This window comes from Arachis stenosperma, chromosome 6 (genome assembly GCF_014773155.1).
Source record: "Arachis stenosperma cultivar V10309 chromosome 6, arast.V10309.gnm1.PFL2, whole genome shotgun sequence".
Lineage (NCBI taxonomy): Eukaryota > Viridiplantae > Streptophyta > Magnoliopsida > Fabales > Fabaceae > Arachis > Arachis stenosperma.
The window spans coordinates 18,290,869-18,317,040 of NC_080382.1; the positions used below are offsets into that span (position 1 = coordinate 18,290,869).

The 26,172-nt window shown below is 34.6% G+C and overlaps 1 protein-coding gene and 1 non-coding gene across 2 annotated transcripts; one reads left to right on the forward strand and one right to left on the reverse strand.

The window, feature by feature from the left end:
* Positions 1–1,625: 1,625 nt before the first annotated feature.
* Positions 1,626–9,998, reverse strand: LOC130933794 (uncharacterized). Its single transcript, XM_057863407.1, has 6 exons — positions 9,770–9,998; positions 9,516–9,572; positions 5,073–5,944; positions 4,947–4,970; positions 4,787–4,877; positions 1,626–4,687 (listed from the first exon to the last, which is right to left on the reverse strand). Exons 1-6 carry the CDS (start codon positions 9,996–9,998, stop codon positions 1,626–1,628), a joined length of 4,335 nt encoding a protein of 1,444 aa, XP_057719390.1.
* An 11,022-nt stretch (positions 9,999–21,020) lies between these two features.
* LOC130937661 (small nucleolar RNA R71) lies at positions 21,021–21,128 on the forward strand. The gene has a single exon (XR_009068868.1). It is a non-coding gene; the product is annotated as a small nucleolar RNA R71 (small nucleolar RNA).
* Positions 21,129–26,172: the final 5,044 nt, after the last annotated feature.

The following is a 26,172-nucleotide window of genomic DNA, read 5'->3' on the forward strand; positions in this document are numbered from 1 at the left end:
AAAAATCATAATAAAGAATAATCAATGATAATATAAAAATGTTCAAATTAAAATAATCATATATTACCTATCTATAAACAATAACAATATGAAAATGATTTAATTATAATGAACACATACATCACCTATCTACAAATTTACAAATAACATAACTCATAAAATAATTATTACAATATTATTTTATCTTCTTCTATCTAACTCAAAGTCATAAAAATAAATAAAAAAATACTATTGTTTACAAAATATGAGCCATATTTAAAAGTCACTTTTTTCTTTGTTTAGGAACCTTTTTTTTTAAGTGGTAAGCCAAAGTACGGATCTGTATTTGAAGAATCTTTCTTGTGCCTACAAAAAGTGTAAAGAAGAAAAATAATTATGTCTTTTTTTTTGTGATTATATATCAAGCTATAAGTAAAAACGTTAAGATAAATCTAAGGTAATTTCTGAATTTGTACCGAGAAAAAATCTTTAACAATTCCTCATACATCTCCTTATCAATAAATTCTTGAGCCTTGAAGAACTACAAAATTTAGAAATCAATAAAATATACCATATGCCAATACAAATTTCATTATATTTGAACGGAAAGTTAATAATAAAAAATATAAAACCTGCAAAATTGAAATTTCTTGTTTGAGGTTGGATTTCCTACACATGCACAACAAAAGAAGCCATTAAACCCTCTGTAGAGCATTCAAATCTATAAGTATCCGATATTACCTCTATTTTGTGCGATTTCTTAATCTAATGATACGTACCTGCAATGTTGTTCTTTACTAACATCAGTTGGTTCCGCTCCTATGAGTTTGTTGCTGGAAAAAGAAAATTGTTTAATTTATTATCAGTAGTTTAAAATTATTTTTTGTAACTTTATTCAACATGAGAAACATAATATTCGTTACAATCTTAGAGTAACCTTTTAATATTTTAGGCATATACTTTTTTCTTTTATTTTTTATTAGTAAAAGAAGAACATAGAAGGGGATAGATAATAGGTATATCAATAATATTCTAATTACGATGATTGTGTTACCTTGTATGTTGTTGGAGCAGTATTTCCTTTTTTATCATCTTCTATAATTGGGTCTTGTCTGTTTTAACCGTTCCTCCCCAACCAATAGAATAAATTTGAAGGGAATGAACCTATTAGATAACATATGATTATGATTACTAACATAGAAATAGAAGTATGTATATTGAACACAATTTTGACAGTAATTAATTTAAAAAATTACTTTATTGTCTATTGGTTTGATTGATGCAATTGCTTGCTCATCTTTCCATGCACTCCAGAGATCTTGGAATCCTTCTTCCTGTAATTGATATTTGTTAATACATTTCTAGTATATATATATATATAGTATGTCTTAGTTAATGATAATTAGTACGTACCTGTTGCATAAAACAAATGTTCAAGTTCGTTGTCTTTATCTCCTGACATATATTGATGAGCTCCTTTAAAATCAAATTGTCTATTAAAAAAATATAAGTCGTTAGTCCTCAATAAATTGAAGTTTGTATACAAAGATATATATATCAATAAAAAAGATTTAAAGATTAAAATTATGTGTAGACTGAATTGTACCAAGAAGTAACTACACATACTTACTAAGAACATAAATTACCTATAAGGAAGGTAACAATATTTCTTTGAAAACTACATTTTTGGTAAATTCTCCACTTGTTCCATCTATTTTTTCTTCTTTGACTAAAATTTTTGTAGTTGACTGAGAAATACTTCGAGACAGAGCAACATATAATTGGCCATGGCTAAATACATGTTTAGGGAGATAGATCCCTACTTTAGGAATGGTCTGTCCTTGTGATTTGTTTATTGTTATTGCAAAACTCAACCTTACAGAAAATTGCTTCTGGATAAGTATAAATGGCAGTCCTGAATTTTCTATTGTTTTGTGTTTTATCCGAGGCAAGAAAGCTCTTCTTCCACAGTGATGACCAGTTAAAATTTCTACGTCCAACATGTTTTGAAAAGTTCCACGACATAGTAACCTTGTACCATTGCATAAGCCGGCCTTAGGGTCTATGTTTCTCAATAACATCAAAGGTGCACCTCTTTTTACCTTCAACACATGAGGTGGCAACCCGCCTGTAGAAACTGAGTAAAGATATTCTTGTTGATATAAATTATTAGCATCTCCTTCTACCTCATCAAATGAGACTAAATTTCGTTCTTCTCCTGGAAACTGGTTGATAATTATATCATTAAGCTGTTGCACATCATGATTTTTTGGCGTCAATATTGCCCTTTCTACCATGTAAGAAGCGTCCCACCCATTAGATTGTAAGTTTGGAAATATTTCTTCTATTAACTTGTGCAACGATGTTTCACCCTCCCATGGAATTGCCATATTTGCTTGTATCCGTACAAAGTCTTCATGTATGGTGGGCTCAATTCCATCACCAATGCGCATAAGATACTCAGCAAAAACATGATCATTAGAAGATCGCATATTTTGTCGCAAATGGAGAATTTTAGTGGAAGCCCATAAATGAGACTTAACTATAGAAGCTGAAATCATTTGTGACTTACTACCTTTCGGTACCACAGGCAGTACTTGGCGGAAATCTCCTCCCATCACCATCACTTTTCCTCCAAATGGCATATCGTTTGCTAATAAATCTCTCAGAGTGCGGTCTAATGATTGCACCGATTCTTTATTTGCCATAGGTGCTTCATCCCAGATGATTGCCGTTGTTTGTCTAATCAGCTTTGCAAGATCTGATTGTTTGCTTATGTTGCAAATGGATGATGGTTCTGCATTAATTGAGATCTTAAACCTAGAATGAGCTGTTCGACCCCCAGGCAATAATGTTGCGGCTATTCCTGATGATGCAGTTACCAAGACAATATGACCCTTATTTCTCAATTCTGCAATTATAGCTCTGTAAAGAAATGTTTTGCCTGATCCTCCTGGCCCATCAACAAAGAATACTCCACTTTCTCTTCGATCAATTGTATTCATAATGCACTTGAAAGCTTTAGACTGGTCATTGTTCAATCTTGTTACGGAACACAGGTCTTCCCGGGGTACTTCGACAGACAGTTCTTCTTGGATAATTCTGGGTATCGAGTTGTCATTGTCATTTTCATGAGTTAGAGCTGGCAAATCGTATTGTGTAATCTGTTTTCCGTGCTGAAGAAGTATATCATTTATATCCCTGAGTAGTCGATTTGTGAACACTAAGGCTGTTGTGGTGCTGGTTGACGGATAATCATCCACCATATATGAATAAAATTCATCCCATAAGCTTCTTACATCTGTAGGCTCACAAAATATTAAGATGGTTGCAAACAACTTTCGTAAAGCACATGGCAATCGTAAAACAGAAGCCTCAACCAAACACTCACGGATGCTACTGTCACTCTCTAACAATCCTCGGTGTTGAGCAGATTGCTTGAAGGACGAATATTGGACCCCATTCACTGTTAGCAAGTCATCCCAACTGATTGGTCCTCTGACATTAGATAACAGAATACGCAAATAGAATTTTTCTCCTTCTGAAGGTGATACAATATAAATTCGACCGATGGATCTCCTCTGTGTCTTGCGCCGATGCCATTCCTTTTCCTTGTTGTGCCAAGTGTAATACTCTGGAATTTTCCTGTACAAAAGATGCCTAGATTGTTGGTCCTCCTCACGATTTAGGGCAAAGAACTCAGTGAGCATTGTTCTAGAGAAATAATCATCATTAAGTATTTCAGGAATGGTTTGGTGATCATAGAAGCTCACTTGATGTTGATTTGGCAAATGAATTTGTAACCTTTCCACTGATGGATACATTCGGTAAAGGTTAAATTTAAATATTCTCCAACATGCCTCTGGAGCAGCAATCCATCTTGCATCAACAAACTGTTGGACCTCATCAACATTAGAACCATTGTGAACTTCCATTGCCACCCGGTCTGGACCCTTGTAGCAATATTTGTAGAGATACTTTATACTCTTGATGCTACTACATATCTCAACATTAATATGGCAAGCATACTTTAGTAGTAGCCAAGGGTTGTACGGAACTACCCATCTATTGTCAACCGTGACATTTTGGTTAATCTGTACTGGAGTGTCGAATCGTCGCCTATATTGCGGATATGAGTCGTCACCTCTTCGTGTTTCTGCTGCGAACTCCTTTGGGTAGTTGCGTTTACATTGGCCATTTTTCATGCAGGGTGAAGATTGATCAAGTGTACCGCAAGGACCATGAATCATATGTTTTAGCACTGCATCATGTAGGTGTGGTTCTACTTCTTTAGATGGTATCTCTGCACGTACCAAACTATCATAATGCTCCGGGTCAATTAACTTGTCATTGTTTTCTAAGATTAGCAACATATGTACATGTGGCAACCCTTTTTTTTGAAACTCAGTGACATAAATATAGCTCTTCACCTTTCCCAAGACACCCTTAGTAATGACATCCTCTTTCAGCTGTTCAAATTTGGCTCGAAAAATTCTTGTTGTTAGATCTGGACGATCTTGTGAAGTTTGAACTGGGTTGAGTTCTGAAGTTATTTCAGTCCAAGATGGGTTGCATGTCATTGTGAGAAAAATATCTGGCTTGCCCTCTTTAAGAACAATCGCCATTCCATCTTCATATCGTTGGGTCATGTCGCGACGGCTACCAATGAACGACGATGGTAATATTGTTCTTTTTCTTCCAACATTTTCTGAAGACAAATATATAGAGAAATATTATTAGTTTTAATAATTATTTTGGGTAATTCTTAATGATTTTCGAAGTAGCAATTAGATACAACAATATTTACCTGCATTGGTTTCTCCTGTGTGCAAAGCATCTTGTAAACCTTGGTATAATTCAGCCCGTAATTTTTTCTGTCTATTTCGAACCCATCTTAACTTTCCAGTTTCAATTTTCACATAGTTATCAACAACATATTATTGTAGTAGTCGCCCTGCTTGCAATACGGTGGAATGATCATCGGGGCGGATCTACAAATTTTTTAGAATTTGCAAAAAAGGTTAAATACATTGATCAATTTTTTGGCATAATTTTATTGAAGTCTATACTGCGTAGAAAATAGGGATTTGTACCTGGAGCATATAACTATTATATGTTCGGCATGATACTTTGCCGCCACTTTGACTTCGGGTATTGATATCCCATCCATGAGTTCCAAATGGAAAAAGAAGAGGATATTGTAGTGGATCGTAATAGCCAACGAATTTCTGAATCCTTCGTAGGCTACCAGCATGAGTTTGCACCTTAATATCTCGCCCACGAATCATTATTTCAACGTCATCACCAACAATTATAGCTGCTACCTGCGACGCAGTTGGAAGACTATATTGTGGCTGATTAGCAGGTCGCTCTCTAATGACCAAACTACACTCATGTACATCTGACCGTTGTGCAAGCTGGCGAAACACATGGAGAAAAGGATTATACCGGTGTAGCAATTGTTGTAACTTGAAAACTAATGTTTCATATAGTTGTGTGTTCTCCAGCATCCTATTCTGCAACTCGTGATCAGTATCATATATGTACAGTTGCAAAAACCGTGGTCGCGTACCCTGATCCGGATGAAATCCCCCTATACTGTGATATATTGAGCCTTGAGCACGAAATGTATATATACCACGACCTGTTATAGCCAGTTGTTCGTCTATGTGCACACCACACGAAGTGAAGGAAAATACATGATTGTATCCACGAATATGTTTCCTAAAATGGTTTCCTTCTGCAGAGGGGTCGAAGAAGATTTCAAGTAATTCTTGAGGAGCATTTACTCGGGGAAGAGAGACTTTTCCCCCATTACAGCACATCTCGAACGTCTCATGGTGAAATAGACGTGCGCTACAGTAATGACATGTCCTTGGGACTGGTAGCGGAGTTCGAATTATTGTTGCATCCTCTTGAAAATTTCGAGCACAATTATGGGATGCTCGAACATTTTGTCTAATTTCTGTACTCGTATTAAATTAACATATATTTGGTTACATTCATAATGAAAATCATAAAATGATGAATTTTGTAACAACTAAAAAAAAAAAGTTCTTTGTTTGTTGATTATAAATACAAAGAATTACTTCCATTATAGTGGTCATCATAAAAAATAGATAAGTAGCTATCAAATATTTAAGTGATGTTTCAATCTTTTTTTTAACTTTGTTACATTGTATAATATTGTGATGTTGTTTGACTTTATTTTTTTTGAAATTTTGCCGGTCAGATGTATTTAACAACTTTAATTATAAAATATTTTATTTTATTCTTTCTAAAGATGTTTTTTATTCGTTAAATAAATATTTTTATTCTTTTATTTAATTATAAAAAAATATTATTTATTCTGTAGCAATATAGTTTTATTCTTTTTTTAATAAAATCATTTTGTTTAAAACCTTTTATTCGAAACTGTTATAACAAAGTTAATCTAACTTACGATATATAACAACATTATATTATTCTAAATGATTATTATTTTCTTGTTCCATTATATATTTTTGTTTATATGGTAACACTATGTTTATCATGGATTATTTTTTTTTAGATTAAATAGTCAATATAATATAGTTTGAGTATGGAATAAATAATTTTTTTTTAAATGCTTTCTCTATGTTATCATAATTTTTTTTAGCTTGTATGTGTTGTTTCATGTTTTTTAAATGTTTAGATATTACTGGTCGAAATAATACAATACATGACGATAATATTGGTTCATATTTTATTTAGTCTATTACTTCTAATAATTTTTATTTTATATACTTTCGCCTAGAGTTATCATTTTAATTTTTACTATTTATTTTATTTCTTAAAATATATTTTATTTAATCATTTTATGTTGTCATATTTGTGTGAATTATAATAAAATAATTCAACAAAATATTAAATCTTTTAAATTTTTTTTTTCGTTTTCACTTAAGTTTCCATATTTTTCATTTTGATTGGCAAATAAATATTTTAAGTATTATATTGGTTTTTGTAAAATTTTTTGTGTATAGATTTTAATTTTTTTTTGTTAGGCACAGGCACTCTTTTTTATAATTAGTTCTTGTAATGATCATAAATAAATAAATTTTTTAACATTTTATTTAATTATTTTATTTTGTGTGAATTATAACAGAATGATTCAACAAAATATAAAATTCATTAAATTACCTATTTTATTATTTTTGCTAAAGTTTACATATTTTTCATTTTAATTGGCAAATAAATATTTTAAGTATTTCATTGGTTTTTATAAATTTTTTTTGTGTATAGATTTAAAATTTTTTTTGTTAGGCACTGGCACTCTTTTTTTATAATTGGTTCTTATAATGATCTTAAATAAATAATTTTTTAACACCAATTATGCTCACACTTAATGTTTACTATGAATACATTAATATGTTATCATATAAGGATAAAATAATATTTTTTTATAAATTTATTTATCTATTAAAATTATGTCACAATACTAAATATATAAAGAAAAAAAAGTACAATACTAACCAGTTACATTTTCTTCACGTCTACTGTTTTGATCAGATCTATTTTCATGAATTTCTGATAGTATGTAAAAAGAACACATCAACATAATTATAAAATTTTTCATTAAATTAAGTCTGTACAGTATCAGTAGTAATTGAGAGGTTACTTTTAAAGAAACAAATCATACAAAATTAAATTGATTGGAAGTAATAGAAAACGTAGAATACTCATTAATATCATAATTATTCAAACTCTGAATAACTAAAAAAAATAGATAGTAACCGTAAAATACAAATACATGATAGGCAGTTAGAGTTTCTGTAAAAAGTCACCATTTGAAAAAATAATTCAAGTGTAACCGTATAATAGATTTATGTAGTGAAGAAATTAATACTTCTGATATATCTATTTTTTATAAGAAAAAGTATAAAAAATATCGAAATACTAATTATTTTTGTTATATAGTGAAAAAATTTAAGTTATAATTATATTATTAAACACATATATCTAATATAATTTTTTTTATAATGATGCGGCGTGAGAACATTTTATTTATTCTTATAATAATATTATATATGTCAATAATGGAAGGTTTATTGAATCAAAATTTATGAAAAAAATACTATTAATTAAATAAATATACAGGAGTTCTATCCATATTTATTATCATTTGGTATATTACTTGAATCAATTTTGCTTTTATTATGAGTATCTAAATATCTAAAAAATTTATTATTAACATGAAAATAATGTATGTTGACAATTTAAGAGTACATTCGGTAGATAAATTACAGATAAATAGTACTAAGAGTACGTTAACATAGAGATATTGTAGAAATAATTCAAATTAAATGGCAAATTAAATTGTAGAAAAAAATAAAAAAATATACTAGAATTATCTATTAAAATTTAATAATAAATATATTATTAAACATTGAACATATATATTTTTCTTATAATAATACAGCTATAAAAATTGTTTGGCAATATAATATTATATTAAAAAATTATTAAACTATTTAATAATCGAGATTATAATTATATAAAGTACATTAAGACAATATAATAATATCTATAATAATATTATTTAGGCCAATAATAAAAGATTTATGGAATCAAAATTTAAGAAAAAATAAATTATTATTAATTAAATAAATATAAATATAAATATATAGGATTACTTCCCATATTTGGACTGTTTGGGAACGACAATAATATATTTTAAATGATTATATTTTACAGTATATAATTTTTCTTTAGAGATAAATAATTCGTGAATATAAAAATTATATTAAACTGGTAGCATAATAATAATTATATTGAAATAGTAAATTTATCAATTTAAATTTATGTAGTGAAAAAATAATCACTTCTGATATATTTATTTTTTAGAAGGAAAAGTATAAAAAAAATATTGAAATTATCAACTAATTTTTTTTGTTATATAGTGAAAAAATGTAAGCTACAATTATATTATTAAACATATATCTAATATAATTTTTTTTATAATGATACGGCGCAAGAACATTTTAGGACAATAATGGAAGATCTATTGAATCAAAATTTATGAAAAAATAAATTACTACTAATTAAATAAATATACAGGAGTTCTACCCATATTTATTACCATTCGGTCTATTACTTGAATCGGTTTCGCTTTTATTATGAGTATCTAAATATTTAAAAAATTTATTCTTAACATGAAAATAATGTAGGCTGAGAATTTAAGAGTACATTCGATAGAGTACAATAACATAGAGATATTGTAGAAATAATTCAAATTAAATGGCGAACTAAATTGTAGAAAAAAAGTTAAAAAAATATACCAGAATTATCTATTAAGTTTTTTTTGTTACAGAATAAGAAAATTTAATAACAAATATATTATTAAACAGTGAATATATATTTTTTTCTTATAATAATACAGTTATAAAAATTTTATATTTGTATGATATTATATTAAAAAATTATTAAACTATTTAATAATTGAGATTATAATGATGTAAAGTACATTTAAGATAATATAATAATAATATTATTTAGGCCAATAAATATAGGATTTCTACCCATATTTGGATCGTTTGGTATATTACTTGAACCAGCTTCGGTGTTATTGTGAGTATCTGTATATGTAAAAAATTCATTATTAAGATGAAAATAATGTAATTTGATAATTTAAGGGTACACTCAAGAAATAAATTATACATAATTGGTACGTACTAAGAGTCTAGTAACATAGATATATCGTAAAAAGGATAATTCATATTAAATAATAAACTAACAATATAAATTTATTAATGAGAAGTATAATTTAGAGTACCTGATATAGAGTATTGTTGAGGAGGTATATTTGTGATATCTTGTAATGGTGTTGCCATGTTAGTTGGTCCACTTGATGTATCGATTTGTTTTCCTCGTCTAATACTCTCTCGATAACTGGCACGCCTTCTGGCAAGGTGTTGCTGCATCTGTTCTTCACTCATATTTTGTCTTCGTTGTCTGGCATAGTCTTGCCAAGTTCGTCGACCACTTCCACGTGAATCTTCCATTGGTATGTCAACTATAATTAATCAAAGAAACATATAAAAATAGCTATACACTTTTATTTAATGACGAAAATAAATTACAGTAAATTTTACATTATATTTAGGCGAAGTGAGAAGAATGCAGGAGAAGACAGAGGAGAAATGAAGAAAAATTTTTTTATTATGGAGAGATATGGAGTAACCAGTGAAGTGAGAGAGATTAAAAAAAAAATTGGGAATAATACAATTGACGCAGTAATTGATGTGAGAGGAACTAATTGATGCAGTAGTGGAGAATTAAGTAGTAAAATTTTGTAACTGAAACGTGATTTGAGAGAAATTAACGTGGAGAAGTTATATTGTGGTGAACGTGAATGGAAATGAAATAGTAGCTGTAATTGGAAGTAGGTTACTAAAAAGGATAAAAATGGAAAGAAAAATTGAACACCAAAAATGAGTTTTCCCATTATATATATATATATATATATATATATATATATATATATATATATATATATATATATATATAATTGGACTGGTCAAGTCAGTCACATACAATAATCTATTGATCAACCATAGAATTTAGATTTACGATAAATTAGTCATTAATCTGTTAAATTAGAAGATATTATGAATGAGAGCTATTTAAATAAAGACGCTTAAAGCTTCTTTTTTAAAGATATTTTTAAATAATTAAAATTTAATACATATAATTTATTAAACTATGTTATTTTTATTAAAATTAGATCAGATAAATTGATTTGGCCAAAAAATCGATAAATTACACTTTGAATCGATCTAAATTAATATTTTTTTATTAAAAAAATTACAATATCCCTATTATAAAGAATGACTAAAATATTCTTATTAAGATTAGAATTTAGAGTTTTTAAATTTAAAAAATATATATAATAAGAATATTTTAGTAATTTTTTATAATAAGGTTATTGTAGTCATTTTTTATAAAAAGGAATATTAATTTAGATCAATTTAAGGTTTAGTTTACCAATTTTTCGGTTAAATTAATTTGTCTCATCTTATTTTGACAAAAATAATATAATTTAATTGATTATATATATTAAATTTTAATTAATAAAAAAACATCTTTAAAAAAAGACATTTTAAGTATCTTTATCAGAATAGCTTTCATATATATATATATATATATATATATATATATATATATATATATATATATATATATATAACGGATGTATCATATGAGAATGTGAGAATATGTTTATAACCATTAGATTAGTTTCAATAAATGAGATTAAACATACATAATAAATAATATACAACTAATGCATTTAATATAATAATTGAATTCATGAGAGACTGCATAGTTGTAAGAACCGAACCGGACCGGCCGGTTCGACCGGAAAACCGGTGAACCGGATCTATAACCGATCCGGTTGAGTGATGTAACCGAATAAGGAAGAGAATCGTTTTGAACCGGGTTGAACCGGCCGATTTTGATAAAAATCGGAAAACCGGCGGTTTCTGGTTAATCGACCGGTTCGAAAATGTTTTTTTTTAATTCCTTTTCCAAAACGACGTCGTTTTGGTTTATTTTAAAAAAAAAAAAAAGAAAAGCCCTACGGGTACCCCAGCCCCAAACCCCACCGGCCCACCCCCAGTTTCCACTTTCCACATTTCTGATTTCCCCCCAACCCTAACGGCGCCTAACCCTCTCCGCCTCACCTCACTCTTTTACAGTGTCACCCAGCCGCCAGCCGCCAGCCGCCTGCTGCCCGCCGTCATCCTCTTCGTCTCACCGCCGGCCTGAACTCTGAAGGAACTAAGGAAGTAGGAATAGCCGAACAGAACAGAGCCGCGGCTGTCCATCATCGCCGTCGCCGTCGAACTCGCCGTTGCCTCGCTCTTCTGCTCTGTCAAACAGGTTAGCTCCAGTTCTCCTCTGTAGTCTGCTCTGTTCTGCACTTCTTGTTGTTACAGTGTTATGAATATGCTTGTTGAAATTTCTGGGATGAATATGCTTGTTGAAAGCTTGAATCTATGAAATATGAATTATGTTGTTTTGTTGATTTGTTCTGTGTTTTACATGCTTGTTAAAAACTTGAAAATTTGTTGTTTTATTGATTTGTTCTTGAAATATGAAATATGAATTATATGCTTGAATCTATGAAATATGAATATCCTTGTCTTGCTGAATAGGAAATTTAACTATTTAAGATTGCTTGTTGACTAATGCTTGTCTAGGTCTCTAGGATGAATATGCTTGTGCTGTGAAATACTTGTATGCATCTTCTGCTTTCAGTTGCACCAAACACACACTCACAACAATACAGAACAAATGCACCAACCCATTCTAGATCATTTATCTCAAGTATGATTACATCAAACTGAGAAGTTTCTTCATATTTAAACACAACTAAATGTCCTTCATTAAGAGAGTAGTTTTTGGTAAATTCCTTCCATCCTTTTACAAACCAAACTTCATCACTATTCTTTTTTGTCCAATACACTTTCCATAGAGTGCCATCTGGAGGCTTAAGAAACACTGGATTTGAAAGAGCGCTTCCATGTCTCCTTGAAAACTTATTGGGTATTTTCTGTGTGAAAACCTATTAGTTAGTGTGCCAAAAGTTCTAACACCTTAACCAGAAATATTTATAATTTTCATCTATGTATAAAAATAAATAAATTCCTGCTTTTAGTTTTTTGTTTTTGTTCTGAAGATGGCTATTACATCTAGAATGCTCTCGCCTGTTGATGATGATAATAATAATGAATAGATGAATAAATTACCTTCTAAATAAAAAATCTCTTTGTTAACTATTATATATGATATGATCATAAAACCAATAGCAAATATGTATAGCTCTAATGCAAATAAAACAAAAATATGCTTACAATCCTTTGAAGATTAGTTTTGAGTATAGCCTTGAAGAAACGGAAATGCAACATAATGTTGAATTTATTAAGTTTATGACTATTTTTAGTATTTTATATTTTTTATTTATGTAAAACCGGTTTTACCGGTTCAACCAACGGTTTATCGGTTGAACCAATAAACCAATAAATCAGTAACTTGACCGGTTCGATCATCGGTTCGATTCTTACAACTATGTGAGAGAGAATATCTATTTTAGTTATTATCTTTGATTTTTTTAAAATATACCTAATAAATAAATTAAAATTTACATAACTATAAAAATAACATAATTTAAAAAACGTAAAAGCAATATTTTTTTAAAAAAATTGTGCCTTAAATAATTCTGATCATTTTTTATAAACATAATCGCCGCCTTTCATTTTTCATTTTTTTAATAATTAAGTAATATAGACCGGAGGACAAATTAAACATACACTATTATAATTATTATTGTTAGTTGTTTGTTTTGATAAGAAACAAATTAAACATACATTAATAACCATATTGAACAAAATGTTTAATTTAGAATTGGGATAGTAATTCTCACCGTCGTTTTCTATTTCTTATTTTTTTAAATATTTGGGTGACATGTTCCACTCCTACTTATTTTTATTTATATAGGATAAATCACTAAAAGATACTATTAAATTATTTAATTATTGAAAAATATGTTTAATAAATTTATATCCATTCATAGCACTAAATAAACAAAAAAAATTATAATAATTAAGTATATAATATTTTCAAACATATAATTTTTCATAATATAATTTCTTCGAATATTATTTTAATATGATAGAAAGATAGTAAATCAATTTGATAATATAATTTTTTTAATGTAATATTTTTTTTGAATTTTTTTAAGATGACTATGATGAATTCTTTGTACAATAATAATATATTTTTTATGTAAATAATATTACGTGAATAATAATAATTATTGATCCATACCCATAAAATTGGACCGCTGTTATACCTCGAAAAGACCACGTCTAATAAACAGAACGCAGAATAATAGGTCAAATTTTAGGACGTTTATCTTCAAGATAAGAATCCGTCACTAAGCTCGGATACGAAGTCAAGAATCTCGGAACCACTAGCGTATCCTCTCATCTTAAATAGCGTGCACAAATAGCCACAACACATTCAGAATTCACTACGCACAATAAGTATTATCTTAAGAACATTCTTCCTACACAGAAACTAACTTAAGCATCGGAGTCCTTTTTGTAGGTACTCACCACTGCTCGGACGAGGCTCGTACTGGTGGCACTCTCCTCGGCAAGAAGAGTTAAACAAGTATCCTTGAATCCGCCACCAACCTATATCTCGGCCCGAATCTTGGGCAGGAACATTTGGCGCCCAACGTGGAGCCGAAGGATTCAACTTTACCCCATCCCATTATTTTTAATCTATTATACCTGCCTTGTATCTCTTTTTTCTTCTTCACAGGACAGGAAATATGATTGATTGCTCGAAGACTCAGCAACATCCATGGACCAATGCCGATCTCATGGCCGCTAACGCCGCCCTCCTTGCGGAAAATCAGCGGATGGCCGAACTGTTAGCAGCAATGCAGAATAATGGGGAACATAAAGTAGATGGTAGAAGGACAAATGCTGATCAACACGAAGAGCATCAGTCAGAATCCAACGCAAAAACAGGAGAAATTTCCCCCAAAAACCGAAGACAACGAACCAACCCGTTTTCCGAAGAAATAATGAGCTTCAAAATGCCAAAGAATTTTACACTCCCTATGACCTTAACACCGTACAAAGGGATCGGAGATCCTAAAGTCCATGTCATAAAATTTAAATCCATGATGTTTGGTGCACGAAATTGTGATCAATACTTTTCAAAACATAAACAATCCCTAGTAATGGCCCCAAAGACTTGGTGCTCAATACCATGGCATAAACACAACTTCGCACAACTAACCAGCAAGTGCACTGGGTCGTCCAAGTAATAAACCTTACGCGAGTAAGGGTCGATCCCACGGAGATTGGTGGTATGAAGCAAGCTATGGTCATCTTGTAAATCTTAGTCAGGCAGACTCAAATGGGTATAGATGATGAATAAAACATAAAGATAAAGATAGAGATACTTATGTATATCATTGGTGAGAACTTCAGATAAGCGTATGAAGATGCTTTCCCTTCCGTCTCTCTGCTTTCCTACTGTCTTCAACCAATCCTTCTTACTCCTTTCCATGGCAAGCTCATGTAGGGTTTCACCGTTGTCAGTGGCTACCTCCCATCCTCTCATTGAAAGCGATTGCATATGCCCTGTCACGGCATAGCGGAATTCATCTGTCGGTTCTCAATCAGGCCGGAATAGAATCCAGTGATTCTTTTGCGTCTGTCACTAACGCCCCGCCTTCAGGAGTTTGAAGCACGTCACAGTCATTCAATCATTGAATCCTACTCAGAATACCACAGACAAGGTTAGACCTTCCGGATTCTCTTGAATGCCGCCATCAGTTCTTGCCTATACCACAAAGACTCTGATCTCACGGAATGGCTGGCTCGTTTGTCAGGCGAGCACTCGGTTGTCAGGCGATCAACCATGCATCATGCAATCAGAAATCCAAGAGATATTCACTAAGCCTCGAGTGCTTGTAGAACAAGAATGGTTGTCAGTCACCTTGTTCATAGGTGAGAATGATGATGAGTGTCACGGATCATCACATTCATCAAGTTGAAGAACAAGTGATATCTTGGACAAAGAACAAGCGGAATTGAATAGAAGAACAATAGTAATTGCATTAATACTCGAGGTACAGCAGAGCTCCACACCTTAATCTATGGTGTGTAGAAACTCCACCGTTGAAAATACATAAGAACAAGGTCTAGGCATGGCCGTATGGCCAGCCTCCCCAAATGATCTAAGATAGCATAAAATTAGAAGATAGCTACCCAGATTGTCAAATACAATAGTAAAAGGTCCTACTTATAGAAAACTAGTTGCCTAAGGTGTACAAAGATGAGTAAATGACATAAAAATCCACTTCCGGGCCCACTTGGTGTGTGCTTGGGCTGAGCAATGAAGCATTTTCGTGTAGAGACTTGTCTTGGAGTTAAACGCCAGCTTTTATGCCAGTTTGGGCGTTTAACTCCCATTTAGGTGCCAGTTCCGGCGTTTAACGCTGGAATTTCTTGAGGTGACTTTGAACGCCGGTTTGGGCCATCAAATCTTGGGCAAAGTATGGACTATCATATATTGCTGGAAAGCCCAGGATGTCTACTTTCCAACGCCGTTGAGAGCGCGCCAATTGGGCTTCTGTAGCTTCAGAAAATCCACTTCGAGTGCAGGGAGGTCAGAATCCAACAGCATCTGCAGTCCTTTTCAGTCTCTGGATCAGATTTTTGCTCAGAACCCTCAATTTCAGCCAGAAAATACCTGAAATCACAGAAAAACACACAAACTCATAGTAAAGTCCAGAAAAGTGAATTTTAATTAAAAACTAATAAAAATATACTAAAAACTAACTAGATCATACTAAAAACATACTAAAAACAATGCCAAAAAGCATACAAATTATCCGCTCATCACAACACCAAACTTAAATTGTTGCTTGTCCCCAAGCAACTGAAGATCAAATAAGATAAAAAGAAGAGAATATGCAATGAACTCCAAAAATATCTATGAAGATCAGTATTAATTAGATGAGCGGGGCTTTTAGCTTTTTGCCTCTGAACAGTTTTGGCATCTCACTCTATCCTTTGAAATTCAGAATGATTGGCTTCTTTAGGAACTCAGAATTCAGATAGTATTATTGATTCTCCTAGTTAAGTATGATGATTCTTGAACACAGCTACTTATTGAGTCTTGGCCGTGGCCCAAAGCACTCTGTCTTCCAGTATTACCACCGGATACATACATGCCACAGACACATAATTGGGTGAACCTTTTCAGATTGTGACTCAGCTTTGCTAAAGTCCCCAACTAGAGGTGTCCAGGGTTCTTAAGCACACTCTTATTGCCTTGGATCACAACTCTATTTCTTTCTTTTTCTTTCTTTTTCTCTTTTTTTTTTCGGGTTTTTTTTTTGTTTGCTTCTCTTTTTTTTTTTTTGTATTCACTGCTTTTTCTTGCTTCAAGAATCATTTTTATGATTTTTCAGATCCTCAGTAACATGTCTCCTTTTTCATCATTCTTTCAAGAGCCAATATTCATGAACCACAAATTCAAAAGACATATGCACTGTTCAAGCATACATTCAGAGAACAAAAGTGTTGCCACCACATCAAAATAATTAAACTGTTATAAAATTCAAAATTCATGCAATTCTTTTCCTTTTCAATTAAGCACGTTTTTATTTAAGAAAGGTGATGGATTCATAGGACATTCATAACTTTAAGGCATAAACACTAAGACTCTAATGATCATAAGACACAAACATGGATAAACATAAGCACTAAAATTCGAAAAACAGAAGAATAAAGAACAAGGAAATCAAGGAACGGGTCCACCTTAGTGATGGCGGCTCTTCCTTCCTCTTGAAGGTCCTATGGAGTGCTTGAGCTCCTCAATGTCTCTTCCTTGCCTTTGTTGCTCCTCTCTCATGATTCTTTGATCTTCTCTTATTTCATGGAGGAGAATGGAGTGTTCTTGGTGCTCCACCCTTAGTTGTCCCATGTTGGAACTCAATTCTCCTAGGGAGGTGTTTAGTTGCTCCCAATAGTTTTGTGGAGGAAAGTGCATCCCTTGAGGCATCTCAGGGATCTCATGATGAGAGGGGTCTCTTGTGTGCTCCATCCTTTTCTTGGTAATGGGCTTATCTTCATCAATGGTGATGTCTCCCTCTATGTCAACTCCAACTGAATAACAGAGGTGACAAATGAGGTGAGGAAAGGCTAACCTTGCTAAGGTGGAAGATTTGTCCGCCACCTTGTAGAGTTCTTGGGCTATGACCTCATGAACTTCCACTTCTTCTCCAATCATGATGCTATGGATCATGATGGCCCGGTCTAAAGTAACTTCGGACCGGTTGCTAGTGGGAATGATTGAGCGTTGGATAAACTCCAACCATCCTCTAGCCACGGGTTTGAGGTCATGCCTTCTCAATTGAACCGGCTTGCCTCTTGAATCTCTCTTCCATTGTGCGCCCTCTTCACATATGATTGTGAGGACTTGGTCCAACCTTTGATCAAAGTTGACCCTTCTTGTGTAAGGATGTTCATCTCCTTGCATCATAGGCAAGTTGAACGCCACCCTCACACTTTCCGGACTAAAATCCAAGTATTTCCCCCGAACCATTGTGAGATAATTCTTTGGATCCGGGTTCACACTTTGATCATGGTTCTTGGTGATCCATGCATTGGCATAGAACTCTTGAACCATCAAGATTCCGACTTGTTGAATGGGGTTAGTAAGCACTTCCCAACCTCTTCTTCGGATCTCATGGCGGATCTCCGGATATTCACCCTTTTTGAGTGAAAAGGGGACCTCGGGGATCACCTTCTTCAAGGCCACAACTTCATAGAAGTGGTCTTGATGCACCCTTGAGATGAATCTATCCATCTCCCATGACTCGGAGGTGGAAGCTTTTGCTTTCCCTTTCCTCTTTCTAGAGGTTTCTCCGGCCTTGGATGCCATAATGGTTATGGAAAAACGAAAAAGCAACGCTTTTACCACACCAAACTTAAAATGTTTGCTCGTCCTCGAGCAAAAGAAGAAAGAAGAGAGTAGAAGAAGAAGAAATGAGGAAGAGGGAGATGGTGGTGTATTCGGCCAAAGAGGGGGAGAAGTGTTGTTTAGGTTGTGTGAAAATGAAGGAGTGAAGAAGGGTATTTATAAGAGAGAGGGGAGATGGTGTTCGGCCATTATGGGTGGGTTTGGGAGGGAAAGTGGTTTGAATTTGAAGGGTGAGGTTGGTGGGGTTTTATGAAGGATGGATGTTAGTGGTGAAGAGAAGGATTTGATAGGTGAAGGGTTTTCGGGGAAGAGGTGTTGAGGTGATTGGTGAATGGGGGAAGAAGAGAGAGAGTGGTGGTGGGGTCCTGTGGGGTCCACAGATCCTGTGGTGTCAAGGAAAAGTCATCCCTGCACCAAATGGCATCAAAATTCACGTTTTGAGCCATTGCTGGCGTTAAACGCCGGGCTGGTGCCCATTCCTGGCGTTTAACGCCAGGTTCTTGCCCTTTTCTGGCGTTTAACGCCAGTCTGGTGCCCCTTTCTGGCGTTAAACGCCCAGAATGGTGCCAGACTGGGCGTTAAACGCCCAACTGCTAGGCTTACTGGCGTTTGAACGCCAGCAGCATCTTCCTCCAGGGTGTGCTGTTTTTCTTCCTGTTTTTCATTCTGTTTTTGCTTTTTCAATTAATTTTGTGACTTCTTATGATCATCAACCTACAAAATAAAATAAAATAACAAAAGAAAATATGTAAAATATAATATTGGGTTGCCTCCCAACAAGCGCTTCTTTAATGTCAGTAGCTTGACAGAGGGCTCTCATGGAGCCTCACAGATACTCAGAGCAATGTTGGAACCTCCCAACACCAAACTTAGAGTTTGAATGTGAGGGTTCAACACCAAACTTAGAGCTTGGTTGTGGCCTCCCAACACCAAACTTAGAGTTTGAATGTGGGGGCTCTTCTTGACTCTGATTTGAGAGAAGCTCTTCATGCTTCATCTTTATGGTGACAGAGGGATATCCTTGAGCCTTAAACACAAAGGATTCTCCATTCACTTGAATGATCAGTTCACCTCCATCAACATCAATCACAGCTTTTGCTGTGGCTAGGAAGGGTCTGCCAAGGATGATGGATTCATCCATGCACTTCCCAGTCTCTAGGACTATGAAATCAGTAGGGATGTAATGGTCTTCAATCTTACCAAAACATTCTCTACAAGTCCATAAGCTTGTTTTCTTGAGTTGTCTGCCATCTCTAGTGAGATTTTTGTAGCTTGTACCTCAAAGATCCTTAGCTTCTCCATTACTGAGAGAGGCACGAGGTTTACACTTGACCCTAAGTCACACAGAGCCTTCTTGAAGGTCATGGTGCCTATGGTACAAGGTATAGAAAACTTCCCAGGGTCTTGTCTCTTTTGAGGTAATTTCTGCCTAGACAAGTCATCCAGTTCTTTGGTGAGCAAAGGAGGTTCATCCTCCCAAGTCTCATTTCCAAATAACTTGTCATTTAGCTTCATGATTGCTCCAAGGTATTTAGCAACTTGCTCTTCAGTGACATACTCATCCTCTTCAGAGGAAGAATACTCATCAGAGCTCATGAAAGGCAGAAGTAAGTCCAATGGAATCTCTATGGTCTCATTTTGAGTCTCAGATTTCCATGGTTCCTCATTAGGGAACTCAGTGGAGGTCAGTGCACGCCCATTGAAGTCTTCCTCAGTGGCGTCCACTTCCTCTCCATCCTCTCCAAATTCGGCCATGTTTATAGCTTTGCACTCTCCTTTTGGATTTTCTTCTGTGTTGCTTGGGAGAGTACTTGGAGGGAGTTCAGTAACTTTCTTGCTCAGCTGTCCCACTTGTGCCTCCAAATTTCTAATGGAGGACCTTGTTTCATTCATGAAACTTTGAGTGGTTTTAATTAGATCAGAGACCATGGTTGCTAAGTCAGAGGGGTTCTGCTTAGGATTCTTTGTCTGTTGCTGAGAAGATGATGGAAAAGGTTTGCCATTGCTAAACCTGTTTCTTCCACCATTATTATTGAAACCTTGTTGAGGTCTCTCTTGATTCTTCCATGAGAGATTTGGGTGATTTCTCCATGAAGAATTATAGGTGTTACCATAGGGTTCTCCTAGGTAATTCACCTCTTCCATTGAAGGGTTCTCAAGATCATAAGCTTCTTCCTCAGATGAAGCATCCTTAGTACTACTTGGTGCATTTTGCATTCCAGACAGACTTTGAGAAATCAAATTGACTTGTTGAGTCAATATTTTATTCTGAGCCAAAATGGCGTTCAGAGTATCAATCTCAAGAACTCCTTTCTTCTGACTTGTCCCATTGTTCACAGGATTTCTCTCAGAAGTGTACATGAATTGGTTATTTGCAACCATTTCAATGAGCTCTTGAGCTTCTGTAGGCGTCTTCTTCAGATGAAGAGATCCTCCAGCAGAGCTATCCAAGGACATCTTGGATAGTTCAGAGAGACCATCATAGAAATACCTATGATGCTCCATTCAGAAAGCATGTCAGAAGGACATCTTCTGATCAATTGTTTGTATCTTTCCCAAGCTTCATAGAGGGATTCTCCATCCTTCTGTCTGAAGGTTTGGACTTCCACTCTAAGCTTACTCCATCTTTGTGGTGGAAAGAACTTTGCCAAGAAGGCATTCACTAGCTTTTCCCAAGAGTCCAGGCTTTCTTTAGGTTGAGAGTCCAACCATATTCTAGCTCTGTCTCTTACAGCAAAAGGGAATAGCATCAGTCTATAGACCTCAGGGTCAACCCCATTAGTCTTGACTGTGTCACAGATTTGCAAGAATTCAGCTAAGAACTGATGAGGATCTTCCATTGGAAGTCCATGGAACTTGCAATTCTGTTGCATTAGAGAAACTAATTGAGGTTTAAGCTCAAAGTTGTTTGCTCCAATGGCAGGGATAGAGATGCTTCTCCCATAGAAGTCGGGAGTAGGTGCAGTAAAGTCACCCAGCACCTTCCTTGCATTGTTTGCATTATTGTTGTTTTCGGCTGCCATATCTTCTTCTTCTTTGAAGAATTCGGTCAGGTCCTCTAAAGAGAGTTGTGCTTTGGCTTCTCTTAGCTTTCTCTTCAAGGTCCTTTCGGGTTCAGGGTCAGCTTCAACAAGAATGCCTTTGTCTCTGCTCCTGCTCATATGAAAGAGAAGAGAACAAGAAAATGTGGAATCCTTTATGTCACAGTATAGAGATTCCTTGAGGTGTCAGAGGAAAAGAGAAATAGAAAGAAGAAGGAGAAGAAGAATTCGAACTTTAATTAGATAAGGTTCGAATTGTGCATTGAGAAGGAGTGGTACTCCATAAATAGAAGGATGTGAGAAGGAGGGAAGTAATTTTTCGAAAATTAATTAAAATATTTTGAAAACATTTTTGAAAAACACTAATTGATTTTCGAAAAAAAAAGTGGAAAAGAAATCAAGTGATTTTTGAAAAAGATTTTTAAATTAGAAATCAAAAAGATTTGATTGAAAACTATTTTGAAAAAGGTGTGGTTAAGAAGATATGATTGGTTTTAAAAAGATGTGATTGAAAAGATATGATTTGAAAACAATTTTAAAAAGATATGATTTGAAAACAATTTTAAAAAGATATGATTTGAAAACAATAAAAAAAGATTTGATTTTAAAAATTAATGACTTGCCTAACAAGAAAAGATATGATTCAAACATGAAACCTTCCTCAACAGAAAAGGCAAAAAAAAAGTTCAATCAAATCATTAATTGTTAGTAAGTATCTTTGAGAAAGGAAAGAAATTAATTTTGAAAACATTTGATTGAAAAGATATGATTTGAAAAAGATTTGATTTTGAAAAACTTTGAAAACTTAAAAAAAAATTGATTTTGAAAACAAAATCTTCCCCCTAGCACCATCCTGGCGTTAAACGCCCAGAATGGTATCCATTCTGGCGTTTAACGCCCAAAATGCACCCTTTTTGGGCGTTAAACGCCCAACCAGGCACCCTGGCTGGCGTTTAAACGCCAGTCTGCCTTCTTCACTGGGCATTTTTGAATGCCCAGCTTTTTCTGTATAATTCCTCTGCAGTATGTTCTGAATCTTCAATTCTCAGTATTATTGACTTGAAAAGACACAAATAAAAAAATATTTTTGGATTTTTAATAATCAAAATGCAACAAGAATCAAATAACAATGCATGCAAGACACCAAACTTAGCAGTTTGTATACTATTGACACTATATGAGACACATAAACACTCAAGTCAAAAGAATTCAAAGATCAGAGTAAGAAATCATCAAGAATTATTTGAAGATCCTTAAGACACATGAATGAATGCATGCAATTGACACCAAACTTAAGATGAGACACTAGACTCAAGCAAGAAACATCAAATATTTTTTGTTTTTATGGTTTTTGTGAATTTTTTTTGTGATTTTCGAAAATTAAGTGGAAAAAGATATCAAAATTCTTAATGAGAATTCCAGGAATCAGTGCAATGCTAGTCTAAGACTCCGGTCTAGGAATTAGACATGGCTTCACAGCCAGCCAAGCTTTCAAAGAAAGCTTCGGTCCAAAACACTAGACATGGCCAAAGGCCAGCCAAGCCTTAGCAGATCACTGCTCCAAAAGCAAGATCAACAAGCTCTTGTGATGATAAGTTGAGACCTCGGTCCAATGAAATTAGACATGGCTTTACAGCCAGCCAGATTTCAGCAAATCATCATGAAACTCTAGAATTCATCTTCAATAATTTCGAAAAAAAATAAATGCCTAATCTAAGCAACAAGATGAACCGTCAGTTGTCCATACACAAGAACAATCCCCGGCAACGGCGCCAAAAACTTGGTGCACGAAATTGTGATCAATACTTTTCAAAACATAAACAATCCCTAGTAATGGCCCCAAAGACTTGGTGCTCAATACCATGGCATAAACACAACTTCGCACAACTAACCAGCAAGTGCACTGGGTCGTCCAAGTAATAAACCTTACGCGAGTAAGGGTCGATCCCACGGAGATTGGTGGTATGAAGCAAGCTATGGTCATCTTGTAAATCTTAGTCAGGCAGACTCAAATGGGTATAGATGATGAATAAAACATAAAGATAAAGATAGAGATACTTATGTATATCATTGGTGAGAACTTCAGATAAGCGTATGAAGATGCTTTCCCTTCCGTCTCTCTGCTTTCCTACTGTCTTCAACCAATCCTTCTTACTCCTTTCCATGGCAAGCTCATGTAGGGTTTCACCGTTGTCAGTGGCTACCTCCCATCCTCTCATTGAAAGCGATTGCATATGCCCTGTCACGGCATAGCGGAATTCATCTGTCGGTTCTCAATCAGGCCGGAATAGAATCCAGTGATTCTTTTGCGTCTGTCACTAACGCCCCGCCTTCAGGAGTTTGAAGCACGTCACAGTCATTCAATCATTGAATCCTACTCAGAATACCACAGACAAGGTTAGACCTTCCGGATTCTCTTGAATGCCGCCATCAGTTCTTGCCTATACCACGAAGACTCTGATCTCACGGAATGGCTGGCTCGTTTGTCAGGCGAGCACTCGGTTGTCAGGCGATCAACCATGCATCATGCAATCAGAAATCCAAGAGATATTCACTAAGCCTCGAGTGCTTGTAGAACAAGAATGGTTGTCAGTCACCTTGTTCATAGGTGAGAATGATGATGAGTGTCACGGATCATCACATTCATCAAGTTGAAGAACAAGTGATATCTTGGACAAAGAACAAGCGGAATTGAATAGAAGAACAATAGTAATTGCATTAATACTCGAGGTACAGCAGAGCTCCACACCTTAATCTATGGTGTGTAGAAACTCCACCGTTGAAAATACATAAGAACAAGGTCTAGGCATGGCCGTATGGCCAGCCTCCCCAAATGATCTAAGATAGCATAAAATTAGAAGATAGCTACCCAGATTGTCAAATACAATAGTAAAAGGTCCTACTTATAGAAAACTAGTAGCTTAAGGTGTACAAAGATGAGTAAATGACATAAAAATCCACTTCTGGGCCCACTTGGTGTGTGCTTGGGCTGAGCAATAAAGCATTTTCGTGTAGAGACTTGTCTTGGAGTTAAACGCCAGCTTTTATGCCAGTTTGGGCGTTTAACTCCCATTTAGGTGCCAGTTCCGGCGTTTAACGCTGGAATTTCTTGAGGTGACTTTGAACGCCGGTTTGGGCCATCAAATCTTGGGCAAAGTATGGACTATCATATATTGCTGGAAAGCCCAGGATGTCTACTTTCCAACGCCGTTGAGAGCGCGCCAATTGGGCTTCTGTAGCTCCAGAAAATCCACTTCGAGTGCAGGGAGGTCAGAATCCAACAGCATCTGCAGTCCTTTTCAGTCTCTGGATCAGATTTTTGCTCAGAACCCTCAATTTCAGCCAGAAAATACCTGAAATCACAGAAAAACACACAAACTCATAGTAAAGTCCAGAAAAGTGAATTTTAATTAAAAACTAATAAAAATATACTAAAAACTAACTAGATCATATTAAAAACATACTAAAAACAATGCCAAAAAGCATACAAATTATCCGCTCATCAATGTTCTTTAACAGTGACTCCGATCCCATCCTATGTCAATCTTTCCCAACCTTTTTAGATGGAGCTGCCTTATTATGGTTTTCTAATTTTCCTACAGGGTCCATAACCAGCTTTGATGAGTTCGCCAAGATGTTCATCAATCATTTCGCAGCATTCAAGATCTATGTAAGGGACTCGGACTACCTCAGCACAATCAAACAAGAGCAGCACAAAAGCTTGAAAGATTACATGACACGCTTCACAACAGCAGCCATGGAGATCCCCGACCTTAACCCAGAAGTGCAACTGCACGCTATCAAGAGTGGTCTCCGACCCGGAAAGTTCCAGGAAGCCATCGTCGTGGCAAAACTAAAGACATTGGAAGAATTCCGAGATAAATCCACCGGTCAAATCGAGATAGAAGGGTTGCACGAAACTCGAAAAAATGAAAGACATCAACCAGAAAAGAGGAGGACAGACCCTACAAGCCCCAAAGCAAGGATCCCAAAAAACCCTTCAAACTTGCACCAAAATATGACTCATACACCAAGTTCAATACCAAGAGGGAGGATATAATCAAAGAAATCCTCTATAACAAGCTAATAAAGCCGCCAAGCAGAGCAGGTACGTACCAAGATCAAAGGTATGTCGATAAAACGAAGCACTGCACCTTTCACCAAAAGTTCGACCACACTACAGATGAATGTGTGGTAGCTAAAGACACGCTGGAAAGGTTGGCAAGACAAGGATTGCTGGACAAATACATCGGCAGACAAGTTCATAAAGATCCATCAACCTCAGGTGAGGTAGAACACCCGAAGACAAACGGTGAAAAATCTTAATGGCAGAGTAGTCAACTACCAAGGAAAGTCATCAATTATATTTCAGGAGGTTTCGCATACGGTGGAGAAACAAGCTCGACTAGGAAAAGAAGTTACCGAACTATGTTAGCAATGCAAGACGAGACGCTCTCTAATGTACCTACACTAAGAATCTCTGACATAACATTCACAAGCAACGACTTTGACACTATAGCTCCTAACCTCGACGACCCTGTCATCATCTCGGTAACAACTGGAGACCTCCTAATTCGGAAAGTCTTGTTAGACCAAGGAAGCAGCGCCGACGTCATGTTTC

Excerpts from the sequence above, each read along its gene's own strand:
- LOC130933794 (XM_057863407.1), bottom strand. The coding sequence starts at position 9,998 with ATGGAAGATTCACGTGGAAGTGGTCGACGAACTTGGCAAGACTATGCC. Across the intron at positions 9,573-9,769 it reads TCAACAATACTCTATATCAG|ATACTCACAATAACACCGAA; the intron begins GTACTCTAAATT and ends TTACATATACAG. Across the intron at positions 4,971-5,072 it reads ATAATAGTTATATGCTCCAG|ATCCGCCCCGATGATCATTC; the intron begins GTACAAATCCCT and ends AAAAATTTGTAG.